The 14,585-nt window shown below is 38.5% G+C and overlaps 1 protein-coding gene across 1 annotated transcript; it reads left to right on the top strand.

The window, feature by feature from the left end:
• Positions 1-1,865: 1,865 nt before the first annotated feature.
• LOC142164246 (uncharacterized) lies at positions 1,866-13,950 on the top strand. Its single transcript, XM_075221805.1, has 3 exons — positions 1,866-2,232; positions 2,818-2,994; positions 13,844-13,950. The coding sequence occupies exons 1-3, from the start codon at positions 1,866-1,868 to the stop codon at positions 13,948-13,950; spliced, it is 651 nt and encodes a 216-aa protein (XP_075077906.1).
• Positions 13,951-14,585: the final 635 nt, after the last annotated feature.

Genomic DNA, 14,585 nt, shown 5'->3' with positions numbered 1-14,585 from the left:
CACCTTCTCCCGGGTTAACAGAATTCCTTACCCGGATTTCTGGTTCGCAGACTACAATACAGAGTCAATCTTTTCCTCGATTCGGGATTCAAACCGGTGACTTGAGACACCATATATTATCCCAAGTGGCGACTCTGAATCTTTAAATAAACAATAAATCCCGTTTCGATTGTCCTTTAATTGGAAAAACTCTCTTGTATTTATACCCTTTATGGGGTGTAGGTAGAAAAAGGAGGTGTGATAGCACTGACGACTCTGCTGGGGACAAGAACCCAGAATATCTGGTTCAGGGTTCAAGAATTTGAGCTTAGAATAATTGTTATATTTATTATCTGGTTTATTCACATATTTGGGCTTAATGTGCTAAATGTTACTTTTTACCGCTTTGATATTATCTGAACTGTATATATAAACTGTTACAAAACCCTTCTTCTTTCTGAGTCTTCTGAATTTATGGTGCACACGTGCGCGTGACCCACTTTTCTGTTAGAAGTCATACCAAGTAGAACGAGGTTGGGTCAAGTAACTGTTGGACTTTAAGCCATTGGGCTTTAAAAGAGAAGAAGTGTGAATTGGAAATGGAGGGAAATAAAATGGAGGGAAAATGAAAATTTGAAGAAGTGAACTTTTGTCTTGCACTTTGTCCCTCATTGGTGAGGGACAATCACATTTATGTGCTTATATATAGATTCACTTCTTAAAGCTCTTAAAAGGAGTTGAAGAGAATGAACCCTCGCGCCGTCGTCGTCGCTCACTCGGCTCAGCTTTGGATTTGGATTTGGATTTGGATTTGGATTTGGATTTGGATTTGGATTTGGATTTGGATTTGTCAAATGATCGATCGATAAGATTATTTTTGGAAAAAATTTATTTAATTATTTAATAATTAATTAAATGCCAAATCACTGCTGAACGTTCAGAGGGCCTCGCTGGCCGCGGTTCTGCCGCGACCGCGATAGAATCGTGGCAGTCAGATTCAGAGAGGCTCTATGGCCGCGGTTCGGCCACGATCGCGGTAGAACCGCGGCAGGCCGCGTATTTTCTGAAAAGACACCTTTCCAGACACCTCTTCTGATATTTGCCTATAAATTCTTAGGCAAGGCTGCATCTTCCATATACGAAAAACACTCTAGAAGTTCTTTCTTTCTGAATATACTGCATCCTAATTCGCAGTCTCTCTCTCAAATTCGTAAGTGTGTTTTTGCTCCGTTCTTTGAGTTCGTTGGTATCCTGCAGTTTGTATTGCCACTGTTGCAGGAAGGTTTATTCCGTTTTATCCTGGGAGGATTTAATCCATTACCTTGGCAACGTGTGAGGGGGTTAAAATTCCTTAAAGACGCACAAGAAAATTGTGGACTCGGAATATTTCTGATTCTTTACTATTTTAAATATTTCTTTATTCTTCTAACAGTTTTCTGATTTTTGTTTCAACTCAGTATCGTTCACAAGCTTAAGGAATTTTAATTTACTAACATTTCTGTGTTGATTATTAAACTGCTTTCTTTATACTTTGTTGGAGACTAAAGCCTTGTTGCTTTCTACTCCTATAATTGTTTCTGTCCGGTTTAAAGTACATAAAAACTTTGTCGGAATAATAAACGTACGGGTTTGAAGTATATAAAATCTTCACCATTGTTACGTGTTGTATGGTTGGTTTGGTATTCAGTTTGAAGATATCAAAAACTTCACTGATTAACAAGTTCTGTATTGTTTTTAACTTTACAGAAATATGACGAATGAAAACCAAACTAATGGAAGTGTTGCGGGAACGGTTGCTGCTGTTACAAGCCGTTCTACTCCTGCTCATGCTATGGCACCGGCAGAAAAACCCGAAAAGTTCCGGTATTGACTTCAAACGTTGGCAAATGAAGATGCTCTTCTATCTTACTACGTTGAGTTTGCAACGTTTCATCAAGGAGGATCCTCCGGTCATGGCTGAAAATACTCCGGATGATGAACGACTTGTTGTAACTGATGCATGGAAACATTCTGATTTCTTGTGCAAAAACTACATATTGAGTTGTTTGGAAGATGGCTTGTACAATGTCTATAGTGTCATGGAAACTTCAAAAGCATTATGGAATGCACTTGAGAAGAAGTACAAGACTGAGGATGCCGGACTTAAGAAGTTTGTGGCTGCAAGGCTTTTGGATTTCAAGATGATTGACATTAGGTCCGTCATAACTCAAGTCCAAGAATTACAAGTCATTGTGCATGACCTTCTTGTTGAAGGTATAACCCGAATCAATAATTTTATTAATAAGATTTATCTTATTATTAATTATGAATTTGTTATTGAAGGTATGGTCATAAATGAGGCCTTTCAAGTCGCTGCTTTCATTGAAAAGTTACCTCCGTTGTGGAAGGATTTTAAGAACTATCTTAAACATAAGCGGAAGAAGATGACACTAGAAGACTTGATTGTTCGTCTGAGGATAGAAGAAGACAACAAAAATGTTGAAAAGAAGTCACGTGGAAACTCGACAATAATGGGGGCAAACGTTCTTGAGGAGGCGCCACAAAATAAGAAGAGGAAGAAGGCTTCCGGACCAAAGAATTACCCAAGCAGGAAAAAGTTCAAGGGTAATTGCCACAACTGTGGAAGATCTGGGCATAAGGCCATGGATTGTCGTGCGCCCAAGAATGATAAGAAGAAAAAGAATCAAGCTAGCATGGTTGAAGATGAAATGGAGGACTTATGTGCCATGTTGTCTGAATGCAATTTGGTAGGAAATCCAAAAGAATGGTGGATAGATTCTGGAGCCACCCGCCATGTTTGTGCTAACAAGGAGTTATTTTCTTCTTATGCCCCCGCAGGACCCGACGAGACAATCTTCATGGGAAATTCATCTACGGCCAAAATTGAAGGAGTTGGCAAGATTGCGTTGAAGATGATGTCGGGAAAAATAGTGACTCTAAATCAAGTCCTCCATGTTCCAGAAATTCGCAAGAATCTTGTGTCTACCTCACTTCTTGTCAAGAATGGATTCAAATGTATTTTTGTTTCTAATAGTGTTGTACTTAGTAAGAACGATATATATGTAGGAAAAGGTTACTTAAATGAGGGCCTTTTTAAGCTAAATGTAATAGCATTTCCTATCAATAAAGTGAATGTTTCTTCTTACTTACTTGAGTCAAACACTTTATGGCATTCGCGTTTAGGTCACGTAAACTTCAAAATATTGCGGAAGATGATAAATCTAGAAGTATTGCCAAAATTTGATTGCATTAATTCCAAATGTCAAACATGTGTGGAATCAAAGTATGCTAAGCATCCTTATAAGTCCGTTGAAAGGAATTCAAGTCCTTTAGACTTAATTCACACAGATATTTGCGACATGAAGTCAACACCATCTCGCGGTGGGAAAAAGTATTTTATTACTTTTATTGACGATATCACGAGATACTGCTATGTTTATTTACTTAATAGTAAAGATGAGACAATTAATGCTTTCAAGCAATACAAGAGTGAAGTTGAAACGCAACTAAACAAAAAGATCAAAATGATAAGAAGTGATAGGGGTGGCGAATATGAATCTCCTTTTGAAGAAATTTGTTTGGAAAATGGCATTATTCACCAAACAACTGCCCTTTACTCTCCACAATCTAATGGAATTGCGGAGAGGAAGAATCGAACATTGAAGGAGATGATGAATGCATTGCTAATAAGTTCTGGCTTACCACCAAACTTGTGGGGGGAAGCTATACTTACAGCTAACCGGATAATCAACTGTGTACCTCATAGTAAAACACAGTCCATTCCTTATGAAAAGTGGAAAGGAAGGAAGCCTAGCTTGAAATACTTCAAAGTGTGGGGGTGTTTAGCTAAGGTACAAGTTCCTAAACCTAAAAGGGTTAAGATAGGTCCAAAAATGGTTGATTGTGTGTTTATTGGATATGTAACCAATAGCAAGGCATATCGTTTTCTGGTTCATAAATCAGAAAATCCTGAGATTCACATTAATACAATAATAGAATCAGATAATGCTGAATTCTTTGAAACTATTTATCCGTATAAAAAGGAAAGTGAAGTGACCTGCCAAAAGTCAAAACGACCTCGGGAGGAAATAACAGATGGTATGCCAAATGAAGAAAATCCAAGAAGAAGTAAACGTCAAAGGATATCTACTTCATTCGGTCTAGATTTTCTGACTTTTCTGTTAGAAAATGAGCCTCGTACCTTCAAGGAAGCAATGTCTTCCTCAGAAGCACAATATTGGAAAGAAGCTGTCAATAGTGAAATAGATTCCATATTGAGCAACCATACTTGGGAATTGGTTGATCTTCCTCTAGGTAACAAAACGTTGGGTTCTAAATGGATTTTCAAGAAGAAAATGAAGGACGATGGTACTATCGACAAATACAAGGCAAGACTTGTTGTCAAAGGATTTAGACAACGAGAAGGTCTTGACAATTTTGACACATACTCGCCGGTAACAAGAATTACATCTATTCGGATGCTAATAGCGTTAGCCGCCTTGTATGGTCTTCAAATCCATCAAATGGATGTAAAAACAACCTTCTTAAATGGTGATCTTGAGGAAGAAATTTACATGAACCAACCTGAGGGGTTTGTGGTTCCGGGAAAAGAAAAGAAGGTGTGTAGACTTGTTAAGTCTCTTTATGGACTAAAACAAGCACCCAAGCAATGACATGCGAAATTTGACCAAACAATGTTGTCAAATGGTTTTAAGATTAATGAATGTGATAAATGTATTTACATTAAGAACATTCCAAATCATATAGTCATTGTTTGCTTATATGTTGATGATATGCTAATAATGAGCAAAGACATTGCCGACATTCAAGCTACTAAGCGTATGCTTGCTAGTAAGTTTGATATGAAAGACTTAGGAGTTGCCGATGTAATTCTAGGAATTAAAATCCAGAGGACTCCTCAAGGTCTAGCTTTGTCTCAATCACATTACGTGAAAATGGTACTTGAAAAATTCAAACACTTGGAATTTAGAAGTGCAAGGACTCCAATTGACTTAAACCATCATCTTATGAAGAATAAAGGTGAAAGTACGTCTCAATTGGAGTATGCTCGTGTGTTGGGAAGTCTAATGTACATCATGAACTGTACCCGACCTGATATAGCTTGTGCAATAAGTAAACTTAGTCGATTCACAAGTAATCCCAACAAGCATCACTGGGTGGCTATGAAACGAGTTCTGGGATATTTGGAGTATACCCAAGACTACGCTTTGCACTACAATAAATATCCTGCGGTTATTGAAGGATATAGTGATGCTAATTGGATAACCGGCTCATTAGAAACAAAGTCCACAAGTGGATATGTGTTTACTGTTGGTGGAGGAGCAGTATCTTGGAAGTCTTCCAAACAGACATGTATTGCTCGCTCTACAATGGAATCAGAGTTTATAGCATTGGATAAAGCCGGTGAAGAAGCTGAATGGCTTCGGAATTTTTTAGAAGACATTCCGTTCTGGCCGAAACCTGTGGCTCCTATTTGCATACATTGCGATAGTGAGGCTGCAATAGGACGGGCAGGGAGCGTTATGTATAACGGAAAGTCTCGTCATATACGACGAAGACATAATACCGTTAGACAACTACTTTATAGTGGAATTATCACTATTGATTATGTAAGATCAAAGGATAATGTTGCGGATCCACTTACAAAAGGCTTAACTAGAGAGGGAGTTGAGAAATCATCTAAGGGAATGGGACTATGGCCGAGGACAAGTCAACATGGCGGTAACTCTACCTAGAATTTTGGTTGTTTCGAGATCTAGGTTCAAGGAGCTCAAACAAAGTTATGATTGACCGGTTCAACATTGTCAAAATAAAAACTTTGGTCCATTCTCGTGATGAATACAATGTTCAGTAACAAGGATAGAACTTTACACGTTCTTTATTGATTACCTAAGTTTGATGAGGTATTTATCAAATAGTGTCAATCTAAAGGATTACACATTTAGGAATCACCTATGTAAGTGTGAAGTAGAAGCCGCTTCAATGAGAATTCTGTAAGGCCAATTCTCTACGCACTTATGAAACCAGGCGGTGTTCATGGCTAAAACGAACACAACAATGAGAACCAAAAGACGGTTAAGGGTTGGTTGTGTGACATATGGCTGTCTAGGTATACACTAAAGTTCGACGGTTCAAAGATATCAAATCTACCGATTGACCGAGTATATCCGACATATGTTCACTACGGAAAGTTCAAAGGGAAACCTACTTATCCAGATGCAATTAATCCTTACTTGCAAAATCACATAGCTTTCATCTATGATCTTTCTTGATACAGCCATTCCCATTCATGTGGGGGATTGTTGGACTTTAAGCCATTGGGCTTTAAAAGAGAAGAAGTGTGAATTGGAAATGGAGGGAAAATGAAAATTTGAAGAAGTGAACTTTTGTCTTGCACTTTGTCCCTCATTGGTGAGGGACAATCACATTTATGTGCTTATATATAGATTCACTTCTTAAAGCTCTTAAAAGGAGTTGAAGAGAATGAACCCTCGCGCCGTCGTCGTCGCTCGCTCGGCTCGGCTTCGGCTTTGGCTTTAGATTTGGATTTGGATTTTGATTTGGATTTGTCAAATGATCGATCGATAAGATTATTTTTGGACAAAATTTATTTAATTATTTAATAATTAATTAAATGCCAAATCACTGCTGAACATTCAGAGGGCCTCGCTGGCCGCGGTTCTGCCGCGACCGCGGTAGAATCGCGGCAGTCAGATTCAGAGAGGCTCTATGGCCGCGGTTCGGCCGCGATCGCGGTAGAACCGCGGCAGGCCACGTATTTTCTGAAAAAGCACTTTCCAGACACCTCTTCTGATATTTGCCTATAAATTCTGAGGCAAGGCTGCATCTTCCATATACGAAAAACACTCTAGAAGTTCTTTCTTTCTGAATATACTGCATCCTAATTCACAGTCTCTCTCTCTCAAATTCGTAAGTGTGTTTTTGCTCCGTTCTTTTTTCGTTGGTATCCTGCAGTTTGTATTGCCACTGTTGCAGGAAGGTTTATTCCGTTTTATCCTGGGAGGATTTAATCCATTACCTTGGCAACGTGTGAGGGGGTTAAAATTCATTAAGGACGCACAAGAAAATTGTGGACTCGGAATATTTCTGTTTCTTTACTATTTTATATATTTCTTTATTCTTCTAACAGTTTTCTGATTTTTGTTTCAACTCAGTATCGTTCACAATAACTAGACCGGGTAGACTTTCATGCTCCCGGTACGTTGCCCCCACTTCGGCTCGAGTTGTCCGCTCGGGTAAGCTAGGTCTAGAACAATAAATTCACGTTTTCAAACCTAGTATAACATAGCCTCATGTCGGATCCCTAGTAGGAGTGCTTGCTTGCATCATATGCATTTTGACTTTGGGAACTCAACACAGGGGTTGGGTCCATCTAGGACAGGTGCACCTAAAATAACAGACCATCTTGATGCATCCTATGTGCCACATGTTGCATTTATTCAAGGGTAAAAGGGTCATTTGGCGGACCAATGATAGTTGAGGGCAAATGAAAAATGAAAAAGAAAAAAAAAAGAAAAGAGAGAGTGAAGTGTGGAGATAAAGCGAGTTGGCCCAATTATGTTGTTAAAAAAAAGAGTTTGAAAATTCAGAAAAAAAAAGATTTTGCACTTTTTCATCATTTTCCAAAAATCAGAAAATCAAAAGAAAAAGAAAAAGAAAATCCTAAAAGATTTTGCATGTTTCATCATTTTTCAAGAAACATCAAGAAAAATATGTTTTCTCTAAATTAGTTGTTTTTTTAATTATCGCCCGTATCTAAGCTGTCCGAACTACGCGAACTTGATTCTCGTCTCTCGGGGAGGGATACGTAGGCAACCCACATAGGGTCCGATCTTCCTAGTAAATCTTAAGTTCTTGGCTTTGCGGGGTCTTAACCAAATTTTGCACTTCTAGCCACCTTTTAGCCAAATAAGTCATTTCGCAAAAATAGTCCCAATTATGTCTTGCATGTGTCTAATATGGAGTGTTATTATCTCACATAGTGTTGGTTAAAGTTTTCTCATACAGGTGTGGATTTATTTACCGAAGTTTGAGCATGGCAGACACCTCGTGACCATCCGGTCAGGATCGCTCAGTCAGGAGTTGCTTAAGGAGATTTGTTTTATTTTTATGTTTTGAGTCTGTTCCTCATTTTATGTCGTCTTTTACTTTCTACTTTTGTACAGTAATGTCAAGTCTTTTTTTATTATTGTTATTTTCTATTTTATATTTGAAAAAATGTGTTGTAACTCAAAAATCCAAAAAAAAAAAAAAGATGTTGCATTTTTATATTTCTGTTATAAGTTTTCTTTAGAATACTAATTCTAGAAATGAAAAAAAAGTTGAGGTTGTTTCTCCTTTAGGCAACTAATATCTAGGACTTAAAATGAATTATTTTATGTTTCCTTTAGTATATTAGGATCAAATTTCAAAACAAAAAGAGAGAATTTTCTTTTAGTACTTCTTTAAAATCCTTCTTTAAGGTATTAATTCCAAAATCCAAAAAGATTTTCTTTTGAGGTGTTTCTTGGGGAAATTAGTGAAAAATGAATTTTTTTTATTTTCATTAGAACTTTAGGATATTGTACATAGAAAAAAACATACTTTATCCTTTGTTTATCATTAGAAATTCTTTTAAGCAATCAAAATTGAAATCCAAAAAATATTTTGTTTTATCTTTTTTATTGCTTGTTTCGAAACCTTGCATCAGAATATCAAATGAAAATTCTAAATATTTTTATGTGGTTCACTCTTTAGATTTTCTTCCTAAAAAAAAGGAATAAAAAAATATCTTTCTCTTCTAGAGTTTTTCCTTAATACAGTATTTGTTTCAAAGAAAAGAAAAAAAATCCGTTAAGCTTGAGTTTAAAATAGGTTATAGAACATTAAGTTTAGAAAATTCAAAAAAAAGATTTGCTTCATTTATTTCTCTTTTCTCAGCAGAGTAGTCATTAAGGTAAAAAGAAAAGAAAAAGAAAAAGAAACAGAGAACGTCAGTTTGTTTCCTTTATTCCCGATCTTTCAGAACTACGCAAAGATCTGATTCATGCGGCGTCATGATACGTAGGCAACCTACATAGGGTTCGATCAAATCATTTTATTTTTTTTACTATTAAAAGAAAAAAAAAGAAGAAAAGAAAAAAAAAGGTAAAATTATGGGACGTGAGAAATGAGAGAAAAGAGAAGAGTGATAATTAGAAAAAAAAAGAGGAAGGAAAATGATCAAGCAAGTGCTAGAAAAGAAAAAAAAAAAGGGAGGTTGAAATGAACAAATTGGGATGATGCCAAGTGACCTTATGACCCTCGAAGTCATTCTAGAACCGTTAATTGTGTCTAGGTGGATTGCACGCAATGTGATATTTTTGCTGTTAAATGCCCTAATGCTAACGTGATGGCTTTATTTTGTTATATTCATAGCAGAAGGGTGGTTGGTTTGTGGTTTTTAAAGTGGTAACTCTTCTCTACAACACAAAGTCAAAAGGCAATGACAGACAACAACAGAACTGAGTTGGTTGAATAGGACAATGGATTGGTTGAAGAGGTAAAGATGTTAAGACAACACATGGCGGACATGTATCAGGCTTGGATGATTGGGAAGGCACCACCCCCGCCACCACCTAGCTTCCTAGATGCTGCCCTTACCCAAACTCCGGACACAATGCCAGATGATCCTCCATACTCTCCAGATCTACCCGCTTATCACAGCTTCCCCAACCACCCTAGTAGCTCCATCACTCGTCCTCCAACTATCTTTTCCCAAAAGTTCTCTCCTGTAATATCCAATATTCCCAACAACGAATATCCACTCAAACCTCATGACCAAAACTACCCCATAGAGGTTGCCTACAAGGTTCCTGACTCATACAAGAAGAGCCCTCGGGATAAGTTTCATGTTCAAAATGAAAGGTTCACAGGAAGAGAAGGGAAAGATGGGATACCCAGGAGGCTAAAAGGCATAGAACAATCCTTGAAAAACAAACAAGGAAGGGAAGACCAAGGTAGTATGACTTACAAAGAACTGTCTGTGTCCCCTGACGTTCGCCCGCGGGGTTCAAAGTGCCAAAATTTAACTTGTATGATGGATGTGGAGATCCGGTAGCCCACCTGAGGGTCTATTGCGGTGAAATGAGAAGCGTTGGAAAGAAAGATGACCTGTTGATGGCGTATTTCAGTAAGAGCCTGACTGGGGCAGCTTTGGACTGGTATATTCGTCAATATGTTGGTAAGTGGCCTACATTGGGAGACATGGCTCAAGATTTTGTTCGATACTTTCAGTACAGATCAGGCGTTACTCCAGACCGCTCTTCCCTATCTAGAATGGAAAAGAAGCCGGAGGAAAGCTTTAGAGAGTTTGGGCTCAGATGGAGGGACCAGGCTTCTCGAGTCAATACCCCGATTGGTGAAGAAGAAATGGTTGAGCTTTTCCTACGAGCCTACTTCAGTCATTTGATCCCGGCCTTGGGAAAGCCTTTCAAAGATGTATTAAAAATGGGGGAGCTAGTAGAAGAGGGAATCAAGTCAGGCAAAATCATGAGTTGTTCGAAAGACATTCAGAACATCCCAGTAAGCTTGGGTGGAAGAAAGAGAAACAGAAAAGATGATCCGATGGGCTTTCCCGATCAACACTTCCAGCCTCGACATCGTCCCCATGGATATCCTGATGCACCAGGTGATCCTCCCCAATGCCACTTCTCTCCATGGAACTCTCAAAATCGTACATCACTCTCTCAGTACCCAGCTCCACAAAATGCCTATCCACCCCCACAAGCCTATCGAAAACCCTCTGGATCAGGTTTTCGGCCCAATCAAGCATTTAAGAATGAGAGGTTGCTGAAAAAAGAAAAGGCTTTCACCCCATTAGGAGTGTCATACGCCAGTTTGTTCCAAAAGTTGAAGCAATTGGACATGTTGAAGTCGATCCAGATAAAAATGCCAAGCCCTCTTCCAAAGAAGTTTGATTTTTCTCAAAGGTGCGCATATTGCTCAGATGCCCCGGGGCATGACATAGAGAAGTGTTGGAATCTGAAGAAAGCAATTCAGAAGCTTATTGATGTAGGCGACATTGTCGTACAAAATCCAGATGCAGCAAACACTAGCCAAAGTCCATCGCCTGTGCATAATGAGACGCATCTGGTGAGTATGATTTGTTTTGAAAAGGAATATGAAAATTCTTCTGAGATCCTCGAAGGCCCACGCGCTGCAAAGTTTTCAGTGCTATCAGAGGTTGATCTTAAGAACGAGCCAGCAAAAGGAACCCAAAAGCAGTTTGTTAAGAACAATGTGATGGAAGTTTGTAAAGATCCTAGTAATGTTGATGCGGAATTCAGTGGCTAAGATGCCGAGCTTGGCAATTGGAAAGACGCTCCTGTCTTGGTTAGCCATGGAAGAGTTTTGGTGATTTATTTTGTTGTCATTTCTATTGTCCGGATTATTTCAAGGATGTAATCCAGACATTGTCTCGTGGCTCAAACTCTTCTATCCTTTTATTTTGCCTAGTTTGTTTAGTCATGGTAGCCCGTCTAGTGTTGTCTAGGCTTGTTCTAGGTTTGTGACCCCAATTTAGTTTGTTTGTTTTGTTCAAACCCTTTCACCATTTGTCTAATGCAATTTTTTGTTTTTTGTAATTTCTAGTCATTTTCATTTAGTTCTCTTTTCTTTTATAGTTCTTTTCTTGATTGACTCTAGTGACATGACATGCACGCATAATTCTCGGCCTGGTTTTAAAAGTTAGTTTAATCACAAAGCAATGAAACAATGTTGAAGATGTAGGGACATTTGAGGGAAATAAGTAAAGGCATTTTGAGATCACTTCAAGCCCGAATTGTGTGAAACTGGGGCAGATAGAGCATAAAGAAACCTTATTGAAATGTATCATACTGCATCGGATTGAAGCTAAAGGCAAGTTTTCCCAAATTGACAGGAGACGTTCGTGATAATGAGAGTGAGAGTGTTATCCAATGGTACTTTGTATGTAACAGATATAGAAGGCGAATGTGAGGATATGGTCATCAAGTCTGGCGCAATCAAAAGATGTTATGAATGTTTTTTTTGGTTTGTTTAATTGGGTTGTTTGTACTTGGCATGTTTTGAAGATTGGAATGACGAAAGCATTTTGTTATGCTATCTCAACACCTTATCCTTCGTTACACCTTTGAGCCTTATTTATTTTCTTTCATACCCCTCTTTCGGGATCAGTAGCAAAGATTAGAAACACAAGCGTGAAAGATAAGTAAAGGAAAAGGAGAAAAGAATAGAACGAAAAGGGAGAGAAGAAAAATGAAAATTGAACAAAAAAAAAAGAAGAGAAAAGAAGAAAAAGAAAAAAGAGGAAAAAGAAGAAAGAAAAAACAACAAAACAACAAAAAGAGAAAAAGGAAGAAAGAAAAGAAAGGAAAAGAAAAGAAAAATCACAACAACAGAGCAATTCCTATGTCATGAACTACGTTCGACCTGATTCCTTTTAAGGATACGTAGGCAGCCTCACGGTTCGGTCTCATCAAAATAAAAATCCAAAAGTCCCCAAGCAAGAAACTAGGGCAGAAATTGTGTTTGTTGTAAGGAATCTGGTTCCGAAACTTGTAATTTTGAACCCATGATGAGTTGTTTTGAGCCTTTTGATACCCTTTCTTTTTAACCCCATCCAAAAGCCCACGTTACGGTCCAAAGAAAGACTTTCCAATCAGTCTTCGAGAGATGCCAAGTTGAGCAAATATAGGTGATTCATATCAGGGGTAACACTATGGTCCAAGCAAAAAAAACAATAATAAAAATGAGAGAGTCTTATCGGTGAAAACACTCACAGGCACTGTAAGGCGGCGGGAGTTGAGAGAAATAAAAATGAGAGAGTCTTACTGGTGAAAACCTTCACGGGTACCTTGAGGCGACTGAAAGTTGAGAGAAAGAATCAAATGAGAGAGGCTTGATGGTGAAAAACCCTTCGGGCACTACAAGTCGAATAAGGATTGTGAATCAGATTGGATAATCAGAGCATTGAAGCCCAGTTTCACGGTTCAGAGGTATAACAAGAGTTGAACATCAGATTTATTTGACAGAATAAGCCACAGGTGCATGTCATGGTTATTAGAGTTGGCATCCACATCTGATAGGTTTCTACTTTGTAGTTTTCTTGTTAGGAATCACCTCTTTCCCTTGTACTTTACTCTGTTCCTTGTGTCTTGTTTACTTCCTCTTCCTGAGTCTGTTTGGTCAGAACAAGTGAGAAATGACTTCAAAATTTGCCACCAACTTTCAAATTGCACAAAACGAGATCTGGCTAGCACGTCACAATGTCATAGGTCAGGAAAGAGCAACAAACGCACTGAGTTGGTAACAATCAACATGCTTTGGGGTCCATCAGAAACACAAAGATTTGGTATATTTCAATTCATGAACAGTGCAACAGATAGAGGATGTTGGGTGAACGAGTCAAAGGTATTCTCTGTGATGAGACAAAGAAAGTGGTTAACCAGTGATAAGCGAGGTCTTCCAAGCAGAAATCAAAGTTATCGTGACAAGTGAGGGAATAGTAGACTTCAAGGCCAAGGCCAGTGACTTAAGTCAGGAAAAAACAGCATGCACACTAAGTGGATGGCAATTAACGTGCTTTGGAATTCATGAGAAACACAAAGGTGCAGTACACGCCAACACAAGGGCACGATGCAACAGATGGAGGGTGTTAGGGGGACAGATCAAAGGTATTTTCGGTGAAACACAAAAGTTGGTAAATGTCAGTTCATGAGCAATGCAATATATAAAGGGAATTGGGTCTGAACGGAGAATGGGTATTTTCTGTGATAAGGATGACAGAGAAAGTGGTTAGTCCATAAGTTGGCGTACTTTGCAGACTTCAACTTGAAGACCGACAAACTTGAAGATTTGATGGACTTGAAGATTCGGCGAACTATGACGCTTCATCCTGAAGACTTTGAGGGCTTAAATAGTTCAACTTGAAGACCGACGAGTTTGAGGACCTCAACTAGATTGACAGGCTTGAAGACTTCAACTTGAAGGCTTGGAGTCTTAAATATTTCGACTTGAAGACTGAAGAACTTGAAGACTGACAGACATAAAGATTTGGCGAATATGAAGACATAGTGAACCCCCGGATTTCAGCGCTAATACTTGGTAGCCTCCGAAAATATTATAATCGTCCCATTGAAGACATTAGTTAACCATGGAGGCTTGCCCTTTTTAAATGAAATGGGATCCAAAGTTTAACAGAAGAAGGGTATTTCAGCTCGATTTTCAAGAACTGATTCCATCGTACTTCATTCGGACAACAATTGGGGGGATTATGTGTCTTTTAAACTTATGCGACTGAACTCAAAATAAAACTCTAAGCTTACTACGTACCTCGGTGAAAAGGAGCAAGTCATACCGTAGTTCAGAATGGGTGATTCATTTTTATTTTTTTATGTCCTAACTTTTGCCTAGGCCGCCTCTTTTGAGGTTTACAACCTAGCGAACTTTTTCTTTATGTCCTAACTTTTGCCTAGGCCGCCTTCGAGGTTTTCAACCTAGCAGACTCCTTTTTTTTGGTGGGCTGTACGCAGTGAGACTCATGTAGTCCAGGAGTGTAGGAACAT

Source organism: Nicotiana tabacum, chromosome 1 (genome assembly GCF_000715075.1).
Source record: "Nicotiana tabacum cultivar K326 chromosome 1, ASM71507v2, whole genome shotgun sequence".
Lineage (NCBI taxonomy): Eukaryota > Viridiplantae > Streptophyta > Magnoliopsida > Solanales > Solanaceae > Nicotiana > Nicotiana tabacum.
This window is presented reverse-complemented; position numbering and strand designations above follow the sequence as displayed.